Source organism: Sorex fumeus, unplaced genomic scaffold (assembly GCF_029834395.1).
Source record: "Sorex fumeus unplaced genomic scaffold, SorFum_2.1 ptg000265l, whole genome shotgun sequence".
NCBI classification, from domain to species: domain Eukaryota; kingdom Metazoa; phylum Chordata; class Mammalia; order Eulipotyphla; family Soricidae; genus Sorex; species Sorex fumeus.
This window is the reverse complement of record NW_026606322.1, coordinates 1,527,001-1,539,633: the sequence shown is the minus strand read 5'-3', so window position 1 is coordinate 1,539,633 and position 12,633 is coordinate 1,527,001. Positions and strand designations below refer to the sequence as shown.

Sequence of the window (12,633 nt, the reverse complement as noted above, 5' to 3'; positions counted from 1 at the left end):
CACTCAACCAAGTTAATAATGTATAATAATATAAACACTAGCCACTGTCCAAAAAAAATTTAGACCTAAATTCTAAATAGACATAAGAATATTATTACCCCAAATAAAGTTATTGTGCTGAACCAATAGAAGAATGGTAAGGCGTTTGCCATGAATGCAGCCAACGGGGGCTTGATCCTGGTACCCATATGGTCCTCCACGCCCTGCCAGGAGTGATCTCTGAGCACAGAATCATGAGTAAGCCCCAAGCACTGCTAGATATGATTCAAAAGTCAAAATACTAAATTACTATACTAATAAAGATTACATTAAAAACTGTACGATGACTTAGTCCAATTACTTACCAGAATCCTTTTGTTCCTTCTGCAATGAAAAATAGTAGGCGTCCCTTCCACCCCAACATACTGCCAATCCGACCACAAAGAGATCATCACAACCTTTAACAGGAAATCCATCATCTCTAATAGGAGTTTCCTGAGGTGAGTTAGCTAAATAAATCAAAAGTAAAAAGATAAAAAATTCAAAATAAAAAAAAATTATTGGAGACCAAATTTCAAAATCCTTAAAAACATTCTGTATTTGAATAGTCACTTTTTAGTAGATATAAGATCTTTCTACATTTCAGTTAAGACAGCTCACTCTGAAAAAATATACCATTTCTTAAAACAGATCTATTGTAATAACTAAACTGGATGTTAAAGAGGAATTTTCAAACAGAAATAACATTAGCAGAGTAGTTCAATGTTGATATATCAACAACCGGAGGCTCATGCTTTGCAAGCAGATACCAGTGTTTAATTCATAGCATTGCATGGTCCCCTGAGAACAGCCGAAAGTCACTATCCCCCAAAAAAGTTTTATAAGAAAATGAATAACTCTTAACATTGATAAACTACAGAAAATTCTAATGTTTAATTCTTTATGAAGAACTAAGTGTGATTCTGTACCTTAAGACAATATTTTTCTAAAACGCTGATCAATTTTACAAAGACAGGAGAGGAACCGATCAATTTTTATTTAAATTTATGGGGCCGGAGAGGTAGTAAAGCAGGGTGGGAGCTTGCCTTGCACATGGCCAACCTGGGTTCAATTCTCAACATCCAATATGATTCCCCGAGCACCACCAGAAATAATTCCTGAGTGCAGAGCCAGGAGTTAGGCCCCAGCATCACTAGGTGTAGCCACCCCCCCACAAAAACAAAACAAAAATTACTTAAATTTGTATCTCTGATATCTGGAGATTATTGGGACACAATGAATTAATTTAGGTGAATTTATCTAACTGCTAGCATAGAAAATGTGCTTAATTTTGTTTGTGGTATAAAATAAAACTCCAAGATGATAACACATAAAACTTGCAATTAACATGCATTCCATGAAAGCATGAATAGAAAATCAAATATTGATCCATCATGAATGAATGCAAAGATTTTTAAAATGTTATCAAGATACTATAGAAGCTAGGGAGGGTGTGCACGCACGCGTGCACGCGCACACACACACACACACACACACACACACGGCTAGTATGCACCTGGCCAATATTCAAGTATTCAATCATGGCTCCATAACCATGGCTCAAGCCTCACCACCAGATATAACCCTGGAGATCCTCAAGCACCCCAAGGTAGCCTTGGTGTTCCCCACTATGACAGGGTGGAACAGCATCCTCAGTCACAGCACCGACCCACTGCCTGGCTGACTGAGTATCACTAGAAGTAGCCACAGCCCCCTCAGCATTGCTTGGGAGGCTCCTTCCCTACCCTGCAAAATTAGACCAATCTCTGGCTTCCACACAGACTACACCAATTCCCCATAACACAGAATCCCTACAGTCAAGAAGACAAGATAGAAACATACATGGATTGTTATATTTAATTCTCTCAAAACCTTGAGGTTTGTGAAGTTTGTGGGATCAGTATCAAAAAAAATGGGGGAGCGGCTGTTGGGTTTACATCCAGCAATTCTCTGGACTTACTCCTGGCTCTGCACTTAGAAATTACTCCTAGTGGTGCTTGGGGGACCATAGAAGAATCAAACCTGGGTAAATCATGTGCAAGAAAAACATCCTACCCACTGTATTATCTCTCTAGTGCCATGTATAAAATTCTTGACAATCAACGGAGGCATAAGTTCTGAATAAAGTGAGTTCTGGAAAACTTAATGTGCATGGTGAACACTGTAGTGTTTATATGCTATTAACTTCTGTAATTATATTAAAAAAATAAGTATATTATAATAAAAATAATTCATTAGCAATGATTACTAATAAAAACCATGTCACACCATTAATGGTATGCACATTCAAATGATATATCATCTTCATTTCTATATACACGGCTTAACATATAATTATAGAACAAATTCTGTATGTAACGTATTTTCTGAGAAACACTGTTTAATAGTAAATCTTAGCAGAGATAGGTAGGTGACCTCCTCCAAGCATCACAAGGTTAAGAGAACAAGAAAGGTGATAATTAAAGTGAAGGGTTCTGGAGTGAAAAAGAGACAGGTTATTTGAGAGACATGTTAACAAAAAAAAACAATAGTCAAGCTGTGAAACACCATTCCAAATGCCAGCTATACCAACTGTGGTAGCCCAGAATCAGTACATGGGGCCACTTTATCATTGTCCCCAGAGACAAGACTAGTCTGCACCTCCCCGGTGGGCACCTAGAATAAGGAGTTGCTCTAGGAAGGCTATTTAGAAGGGCTCTCTGTCCTACTCAGAAGGGGACAGACAAGTTGATTAAGTGCAGATCAGACCCAAATGAGTCAGCAGAGCTCTTCCAGTTTTATTTTTTTCATGATCCCACCTTAAGCTCTTGGTCTGAGTTGTCAGTTCACCCACACAGTTCTCCCACCCTGGACGCCCCCATCTCTTATACCAAAGGACAATTATTACTAAAGTATTACTCTATGGTACAATAAGATCTCTATACGTAGATCCTAAAATAAGAGAAAGTTACTAAACTTCGGATAAATCTATTAAATTTACTCCCCAATATTGAAAACTCGAGTCTCATCTAAGTCTACTATGTTAAAAACAGAATATTTAAAAAAAAAACTAAAGGGGAAGGTCTTTATGAGAGTAAGATGGTACTGGAACTTTAGGGATGGGGGTAATGAATCCTAAATACTTATATAAAAGAGCAAATTCTATGGTATCATAAATCAATCAAAAATATATGCTACACCAAGGGAGAAGAAAATCTTACCTTGCTTAAACCTACCACCAATTGTAGCACTTTTAGATGATGTCAAATTGCTGAACTTTTCACAAGCCAGTGAAATGGAAAATCGCTTTTTGCTTTGCCACTCCTTAATGAATGTTTCAAAAAGACTTTGGTCACTTGCCACATCAATTATGGTCAGACTTTCTGAACTGCATGAGGATGCAGTTAACTGCAATTCATCTTGTGATAACTTCAGTGAAAAACTTGTATCTTGGGTAGGACTGTTGTTTCTGAAAATACTTCTACACTCGAAACTTAAATTGGGCTTTTTAATATTTGAAGGTGATTCCAATGAATGACTTTCACCAAGTTGTAAAATGCTACTATTTTTCTGAAGTTTTATAGAAGATGTTCCACAAACACCTGAAAATGCCAACTTAGAAGCAGATGCTGGCATGGGTGTAGGAGGAATGAGACCATTATCATCAATATGTGGCAGGAGAGATGAGGTTTTGCTGGGAGTGACATTGTTCTCCACGGTGTCCATCTTGCCTTTTGCTTCTGTATTAGAGGATAATAAAATTCCACACACTTGATTTGACTCCAAATTCAAAATCACTTCTTGTCTGTCATTTAGCTCTGTATGTTTTCCCTTCTGTATGTTTAGCTCTTTACTTTCTAGAGGACTGGGCACTTTATCTAAAATCCTTTGCAGTCCTGTACTTAAGTCAAATGATGACTCAGACCATATGAATGATTTGTTTTGCCTTGTCCCAGAGAATATGTATTTTTGAGACTTTTCATCCTTATCACTTTCAATTTCTTCTCTTTGAAGATAATCCTTATTTAAAATTGCTGGATCACTGAGTTCTAAAGGCCTAAGAGATACTGAAGTATTAAGTTTCTCTTGAGTAGGAAATATATCTCTATTTTCCAAAGCGTCAGCCATCTGAGCTGAATCTATTTCTGAGAAGATAATAGACTCATCACTAAAACAAGTCAACAGTTGCTGATTATCTTGATTCCCATTTGACTTTTTAATTGACTCCTCTGGTTGAAAACACAGAGAATTCTTAACATGGGCTGATGTGATTTCAGAAGGATCTAGAGGTTCTTTTGCTTGTTGATCAGGTTGTTCTTTTACTGGGCAATCTTCACTGAAGCTATCAAATAGTAAACTATCACTCAAATTCAAACTTGTTTCACGAACTGGCAGACATTCTACCTCGACGCCAGTGGGAGTTGACTTTTGAGGAACCAGAGGTATAACTGGCTTAATAGTTTCTTGTGTCTGATAACCTTGAAGAAAACTATTTAATTGGGAGTCAGTAACAGAATGTTCATTCCCTTTAAAACAAGGACCATTTTCCCCAATTAGTACCGGAGAATACAAAATTGGGCTTTCTGGAATCAGACTATCAACAGCATGTGAATCAGAGCTTTCTTTCATATCTTCTATTTTAAGTTTCAAATGATCTGCATTTGTTACTTCTGAGAAGTGTGGATCTCTAGGAAAAGCTATGTGAATCTCCTGTAAAGAGCTCATTGAGCTCTTTTTGTCAAAGCTCTTTTGCATTATTCCTTTGGCTAGGTTGAAGTCCTTTGTTTCATCTCTAGCATTTTCAATTGTCATCTGTTGTATTATTTTTTCTGACTGAGTATCAAGATACAAACTGTCTTCAAAATCTGAGCCTAGGTTAGAAACACAATTATTTTTACCCCTGCTTACTGTATAAGCATTTGGTTCTTCCCCTACTTCACATGTATTCAAAAAATTTTCATGTTGGTTTCCAGATCTATCGAATGTTTCAGCTGGCTGAAGTACTTCACTATGTATATCAGTGCTGCTTATTTTATCTCCCAATACTTGAAAACCATTCGATTTCCTTTCCCCGGTATTAAACTTGATGTTTTTACATTCAGTGGCATTTAAGTCGCTATTTCTACAACTACTAGCTGTCTCATAGGGCATTTGTCTCTCTATTAATTTTTTCTCTTTGGCATCATTATTTATTTCTTTATCAGACTCATTGTTTAAACTCTGGTTAGTTAGATAAGTATCATGGTGTTTCACAGTCTGGTTTTTTGAATCGTTTTGTACTAATGCACTGTTTACATTTTCTGACTCAACAACAGCTAATCCTCTTCCATTTGTACTAACCACACTAGAGATTGGACAGGTCACTGCTTTATTTGGAAGTTCTGCTATAGTCTGTTCCGCAAGAATGTCATTAGCAGGGGGTCTGTTCTGTGAGCAATTTTGTTCTTGGTGTGCTGGGAATGAAGTTTTGTTATGTTTTTCCTTGCCACAAGAGGATGCCATTTTAGCAGATGGCTCTGGAGTTCTAAATTTCATATTGTTCTCGTCAAAGGTAAACGAGTTTTCACTCTGAAAGGGATTGGATACGGGCTGTTCTTGTAAATTAATTTTAGACATTCCAGTGCCTTCCACTGGGCTGCTGTTTTTCAAACGTTTTAGACGTTTACTCGGTTTTGAAGATCCATAGGTTTTACTAATCTTTTCCAAACTGAACGTTTCTTTTTCAGTTTTCTCAGGTGAGACAGTCTGAACAGCAATCTTACTTGGTTTCCTCAGAGAGGTTCCTAACTTATTATTTATACTCGAAGAAACCCATTTTCTTGCTCTCGAAAAACAATGTATTTGATGTACCTGATTGTCTTTCTGGGGCTCATAACAAGTAGAATCTGTATGCTCTCCACTTTGATTTAAATCTTGCATTGTATTTAGGGGACGCATAACAGAAGAATCATGAAATACTGTATAACTTTTGTTCCTTGATAGTGCATTACTTTTTTCCTTTTGTTTCTTCTTAAAATGCTTAATTTGAGGTACAAGCTTATGTTCCTTTAGTTCTGACTCATTGCTGGACAATGAATTAGATTTTGAAAGGGAATATGGATTCCACTGCACTCCCATTTCCACTAAATCCTGTTGCAGAATCATGTTAGCTTCTTCCACTATTAGGGCTGCGGCTTCTCTTTCAGTCAAGCCTTTTTTTCCAGTCACCCAAATAGTTCGCATGTTCCGCCTTTCTTCAGCTGCTTCCTCGTCCTCATCCACTGCCTTTCGGGCACTTTTCCAAGATAGGAAAAGAAGTGAATTAATGCATTCAAGTAACAAATATTTAATAAGCATCAATCTGAGTTGTTCTAGAAGCAAAAGATGCTCTCAGAGTTTGTATTATAGGTAGAAAAAAAATGTTTAAAAAGCAATCTATGTGAAACAGTGATAACAAACAAAAACAAAGAACCAGGAAAGGTGGGTCACTCATTTTTTTTGTAATATAAAGGCGAAAGAAAACAAAAGCTCAGTATCAGTATCAGTAACTATTTCTCAGGCAACAGGCTTGAATTATAGGATACCATTAAGATCTAGACAAGCTAGATAATCAAAAGTAAAAATGTACCCACTGGAGTGCAAATATACACCTTTCTAATTTTAGAAATAAAATACTGGTGAGTAAACTAAGGTAGAGAGAAAAAAGCAACAGATACAACAACATACGTAAACATCACATAATACTTTACAATAATTTAAGCGAATAAAATCAATCACTAAAATCAGATTAGAAAGCAAAACAAAACTGGACCTAAACATGGCATAACAAAAAATGTATACTTAAAGCAAAGTGATCTTAAAAACTTAAAAGGAAAAGGCCAGAACAATAGTACAGCAGGGAGGACATTTACCTTGCACATGGTCAACCTGGGTTCAATCCCCAGCATCCCAAATGGTCCCCTGGCAAGGACAACCAGGAGTAATTCCTCAGTACAGAGTCAAGGATAATCACCCCAGTTATGGTTCTAAACTAAAGCAAACAGGAGCTGGAGCGACAGCACAGCAGGCAGGGTATTTGCCTTGCACACGGCTGACACGGGTTCAATTCCCAGCATCCCATATGGTCCCCCGTGCACTTCCTGAGTGCAAATCCAGGAGTAAGCCCTGTGCATCGCTGGGTGTGACCCAAAAAGCCCTCCCCCCCGCCCCCCCAAAGAAAACAACAACTAAAGCAAATAAAACCAGAAAAGGATAAACAAAGGTATCCCCAGCCAAAGAGAAACAATTGGGGAAAAAAAGAAGAGTGGCATATTGATGCACAAAAATATCAAAGTTCAGGTCGAAAAGGTATTAAATGTAACAAAGAGTACAATTTAACAACCAAATCATAATATCAATAAAAAAAACTTCATTATATTCAGTCAGAATATCTATTCATCAAATAACAAGCAACCATTTTAATGAATCAAACACCATAAGCAAACATAACACCATAAGCAGACACAAAGACAATAAGATTAGAGTTCAATAAACTACTCATTAAAAAAGAGATGGAGTATTGGCCCACAGCCCCTTCTGCCTTGGCAGGTGAACCAGTCCTTTTTTGGTCACTATGATCTGCTGCCAGTCGGCCACCTCTTGTGCCCACCTTCACTCCATTGACCCCAGCGGTTGAACCAGGGAGCTCGCCCCTTGGTATGGCCCACTTCCGGCCTTCCATTCAGCCGACTCTAGTAACTGACTGTATTAAGAAGCTTAAAAGTCTCATGACTTCATCTCTACTAATAGCTACATATTATTCCATTGTGTAGATGTACCAAAGTTTCTTTAACCAGTCATCTGTTCTAGGGCACTTGGGTTGTTTCCAGGTTTTGGCTATTGTGAACAGTGCTGCAATGAACATACAGGTACAGATGTCATTTCTACTGTGCTTTTTGCATCCTCAGGATATATTCCCAGAAGTGGTATTGCGGGGTCATATGGAAGCTCAATTTCTAGTTTTTGAAGGTCTGTCCATATTGTTTTCCAAAAAGGCTGGACCAGTTGGCAAGGGCCAGAAAGATTGCTCCATAGCTGGAAACCTGCCACATGAGCAGAGGGGAGAAGGCAGCTGGAACAGAGAAGGGATCACTAAGGAAATGATGGCTGGAGGAATCGGCTGGGATGGGAGACGTGTGCTTTAAGCAGATAATGGACCAAACATGATAACTTCTCAATATCTGTATTGCAAACGATAATGCCCAAAAGTAGAGACAGTATGGCGAATATTGTCTGCCATGGAAGCAATGAAAGGGTGGGAAAGGGGGGTATATCGGGGATATTGGTGGTGGGGAATGTGCACTGGTGAAGGGATGGTGTTTGATCATTGTATGATTATAACGCAAACATGAAAGCTTACAACTATCTCACAGTGATTCAATAAAATTAAAAAGAAGAAAAGAAAAGCTTAAAAGTCAAGCTCCGCAACCCTTACCCCATCCCTCCAATTCCATCAATTGAGACCATAGGGACTCACTGTGGCCCATCCTGAACCAAGATCCTCCCAGTGTGAGTTCAGTACCTAGTACCATTTCTGCAGGTCCAACCAAAAAATTACCACATAGCAGCACTGAAACTGAACTTAATTCCTAAAAACAAAACTCTGTTAAATTTCTGAAAATGCTGGAAAAGCTATGGGATCTCGTTGAGATACCTTATAAGTGAATTCATAGACAAACTGCTGATAAAATAAGCAAATTATTTCCTGATTATATGTTAAGACTGGTAAATTCATTGAATTAGCTAAATACATATGTGCACATATGGCAAGATACCTTTTCCACAAATTAGTGTTCCAAAGAATAGGCAAAGGAAGTACATTTAAAGTTCTCTTGCCTAAAAAAAGTCTAAAAATAATCCTGAGTGAATGTTGAAAATAAATATCCATAGACCCAGCAAGTATTATTAACTTGCCTTAACTCAACCTTTCTAGCGAGAGAATTTTAATACTTTTAGAAAGGTCATTTGTTCGTAAAATATTTTTTTAATGCACAATTTGTAATCCTTAAGAGGAAAAAAATTGATCACATTTTTTTTCTACTTAAGCCAAGCAGGTAGGTCATGATACTAAGAAAAAATACTTTAGCACACTATTGCTATATTTATTTAAAAATTAAGATTTATATTTAATAACCTTAGTATAGACAGATTCAACCCTAATGTAGCTTACCTTTTAAAAGGTGCAGCACTTCTCAGAACAGTCTCCACTTCAGAAATATCTGCCCTGGCAAGATCTGCCACAGTAAGAAAGCCGGAAGCATAAAGGAACCTGGCTCGCTGTGCATTCAGTAAGGACACCCGGATCAAGTCACACAGTTCCCTCTGGATACCAAAGGTGAGGCGCTTCTGAAACTGGGAAAGGAGTAGTTCCATGTTGTGCCAGCCCAGGCGGTTGCAAAACACTGTAATCATCCCTAGAATATTTACAGAATATTTATTGAATTCAAAATTCTTTATAAACTAATTCTTGATGTACTTTAGTTTCATCGTTTTTGTTTCCTTACAGGCTATCATGTTTAACAATCTCAGAATGTAAGTTACCTAAGAACAGACACACATTAAGGGCCTTATATCACTGTCCTCCCGTTGTTCATCAATTTGCTCGAGCGGGCCCAGTAATGTCTCCATTGGAGACTTTTGTTGTTACTGTATTTGGCATATTGAATACATCACGGGTAGCTTACCAGGCTCTGCCCTGCGGGCGAGATACTCTTGGTGGCTTGCCGGGCTCTAAGAGAGGGGTGGAGGAATCAAACTCGGGTTGGCCATGTTGGCTACGTGCAAGGCAAACGCCCTACTGCTGTGCTATTGCTCCAGCCTGAGGGCCTCATATAACCAATTTAATCTGCCAATGCAAGATATGTAATCTCTTTTAAATTCTTAATCATGAGCCTGACATTTGAAAAAACTAAGGCAGGGGACATAAACACAAAACAAACAAAAAAGTTCCCACCCTAGTTCCTTCCTTTCATTCTCACTTCCTTACTTTCATTTAAATAAGAGACTCTTAAAAAACACTTAAGGATGCTCCCTTTGGCAGCACATAATACTATAAAACAAGGGCTCTTGCCTCTTGTTTAGAGGTAAACAAGAAAGGTAATTTAAATATCCAAGTGCTGATATTATTACAAAGAGTGAAGTTCTGGGTGATACTGTCATCGTTTAATTAAAATTGAAGTAACACTGTTATATGACATTATATAGACAAGATCTTCTAGATCAATAGCTAATGTAGCAAAAAAAAAAAAAAAAAGCCATGCCAGAGCAGCCAAGTGTCATTAAGAAAATCACTTCTAGGGGCCGGAGCAGCAGTACAGCATGTAGGGCATTTGCCTTGTACATGGCTGACCCTGTTCATTCTCAGCATCCCATATGGTCTCCTGAACACCACCAGGAGTACAGGAGTAATTCTTGAGTACAGAGCCAGGAGTAGTCCCTGAGCATTGTTGGGTATGACCCACAAAGCAAATAAAACAAACAAAAGAAATCACTCCCCTGTGTGAACAGTAACCCCAACGACCACTTGTGATCTTTGACATCACTGAGTTATAGACTGTCTCTCCCATCGTAGACATCGAGTCACTTCCCTCTCCTCTCCTCTTTCCCTCATATCTCTCATATACGCAGTCACAATAAGACCTCTTAGATATATGAGTTCACACTCTAGCAGTTTAAATTCCCTTCCTAAGGGCTTTTAAGAATTTTTTTTGTAAAATCAAGTTCAAAACTTCACTTAGAGAATATTCATTTAATTTTATCAAAGATTAGTTTCCTTCAAGGAAAGGTAATGTTTAGAAATGTTAAAATCGGAGCAGAAAGTCTTGTCCTTTTGCCATCCTCCTCCTCAATAATAACCATTAATTATTAACTTGATGAGACAAAGAAAAACCTTTTCTCAAAGGGATGTTTTTATCTATTTCTTTTTTGTCATATGCAGAGAACACACACACACACACACACACACACACACACACACACACACACACACACAGAAAAAAAGAACAAAAACAAAAAGGAGATGGTTCAGCAGTTAATATAAACTGGAAAAACCAAAGCCCAAATCCTAGCTAGCAGGAAAACTAAGCCCAGAGGGGCCATAGTGAGGTAGGCAGGTAGGATATAGGCCCCCTCCCCATGAAGTTCCTCTTTTTGAAAATCCTAGGACCTCTCTTTTCATCTGATTAATTTCAGTGATCCAGCCCCAAGGAGATTCCAGAACATTCTGAATCAGAAACGACCCTCGAAGGATCTATGAAAGCCAGCCTAAGAGCCCATTTGAGGCTCTCTCCACCCTTGGAGAAGCCCACATTCTCTCTGAGCGCGTTACTCTGTCTCTCTCACTCTCCATTCCTCCACTTATCTGCTTACCCCTTTCTCTTTCTCTCCAAAAACCTCCAAATAAAATCTGTTACTTCACTGCTTGTCTACTCCTGAAATTCTTTCCTGCGACTGAGACAAGTACCCTAGAAACCCCAGGTAAGGCCTGGGACTGGCCTCTCCTTTCCTGCAAAGAGCAAATCCTCTCCCCTGCCTGAGTCCATGGCTCCCCGAGCAATCGAGTGGCGGGGATCAACTCCCCTGCTGAGAAGACCAAGTGGACTTCAGGTGTGGCCTAACGGCCACCTTGTGGGGCTGGCGGGGTTCAGGCCCGTGCCGAGCAGGCGCTTATTGCAGACTTTACCGGCCCTAGTCTTCCAGCGACTCCTGAGTGGCAGAGGTGGAGTGAGAGAGGGTGACCATCTTTCTCTCCTCTGGACTCACGTGAGCCACCCGTGGGGTCCAACAACATCAATAGTTTGGATGTTCCCATGAGGAAGAGATTATAAAAAGTATGGCTTCACATGATCCCTTCATTTTTATAGATGTCAAGGAAAAAAATAAAATTTAAGAAAGCATAATCTTAACTTCAAACCAGAGACTGTTTTGATTTTTGGTGCTGAGACTCAAACCTAGGAGAGTCTCACACATATTCTTGGCTCTATGCACTGAGTTTGAAATAAAATTTGAAACACTGATTTAACCCACCTGCATAAGTTGCAGCTGACTGTTGCAGAGATTGAACCTGTCCACGATTGCATCCAAACTTCTGATTGATTTCTTTTAAGGGAACTTCACTGATTAAATCTAATAGCACAAGACTGGTGAAAAATCTGGAAAAGCAAACCACCAAAAAGATTATAAGTAGTTGCTTAAGTCTACTACAAAAGTACAAAATATAGACTAAAAAGACCACAGAGTTTTCTGAGAGATTTCTACCAGAATATAATATTGGTGAACAAAACTGAACTCAGTGTTTATAAAATTCTGAGGTACTAGAGAAAAGAACTAAAATTAACAATAAAAGCTTGGACTTTATACACAGCAAAAAGATCTCCATATTTCAGTGTTGCTAACAAATTTCAAGAAATTCTCAGTTCAAATAATGCAATGGTACAATTTAAAAGAACACTTGATACAGTTATACAGTCCTCTATTTCAGTAAAGTGACAGATTTCAGTTATTAAAAACAAGTTTTGATATGAAGGCAACAATACCACAAATAATCCAAGAAACATAAGTTATTGCAAATTTTATACTTGACTATGTTATACATGGACTGGAGCGATAGCACAGCGGTAG

General features: G+C 38.4%; 1 protein-coding gene across 1 annotated transcript in view; it reads right to left on the bottom strand.

Annotated features, from left to right (window-relative positions):
* The window catches only part of POLQ (DNA polymerase theta), a 125,027-nt gene that overhangs the window by 55,803 nt on the left and 56,591 nt on the right, over positions 1 to 12,633 (bottom strand). The window contains exons 15-18 of the mRNA XM_056109129.1: positions 12,040 to 12,164; positions 9,185 to 9,428; positions 3,219 to 6,271; positions 345 to 488 (exon numbers count right to left, since the gene is read on the bottom strand). Coding sequence (XP_055965104.1) covers positions 345 to 488; positions 3,219 to 6,271; positions 9,185 to 9,428; positions 12,040 to 12,164 — 3,566 coding nt within the window. The remainder of the gene's footprint in view (positions 1 to 344; positions 489 to 3,218; positions 6,272 to 9,184; positions 9,429 to 12,039; positions 12,165 to 12,633) is intronic.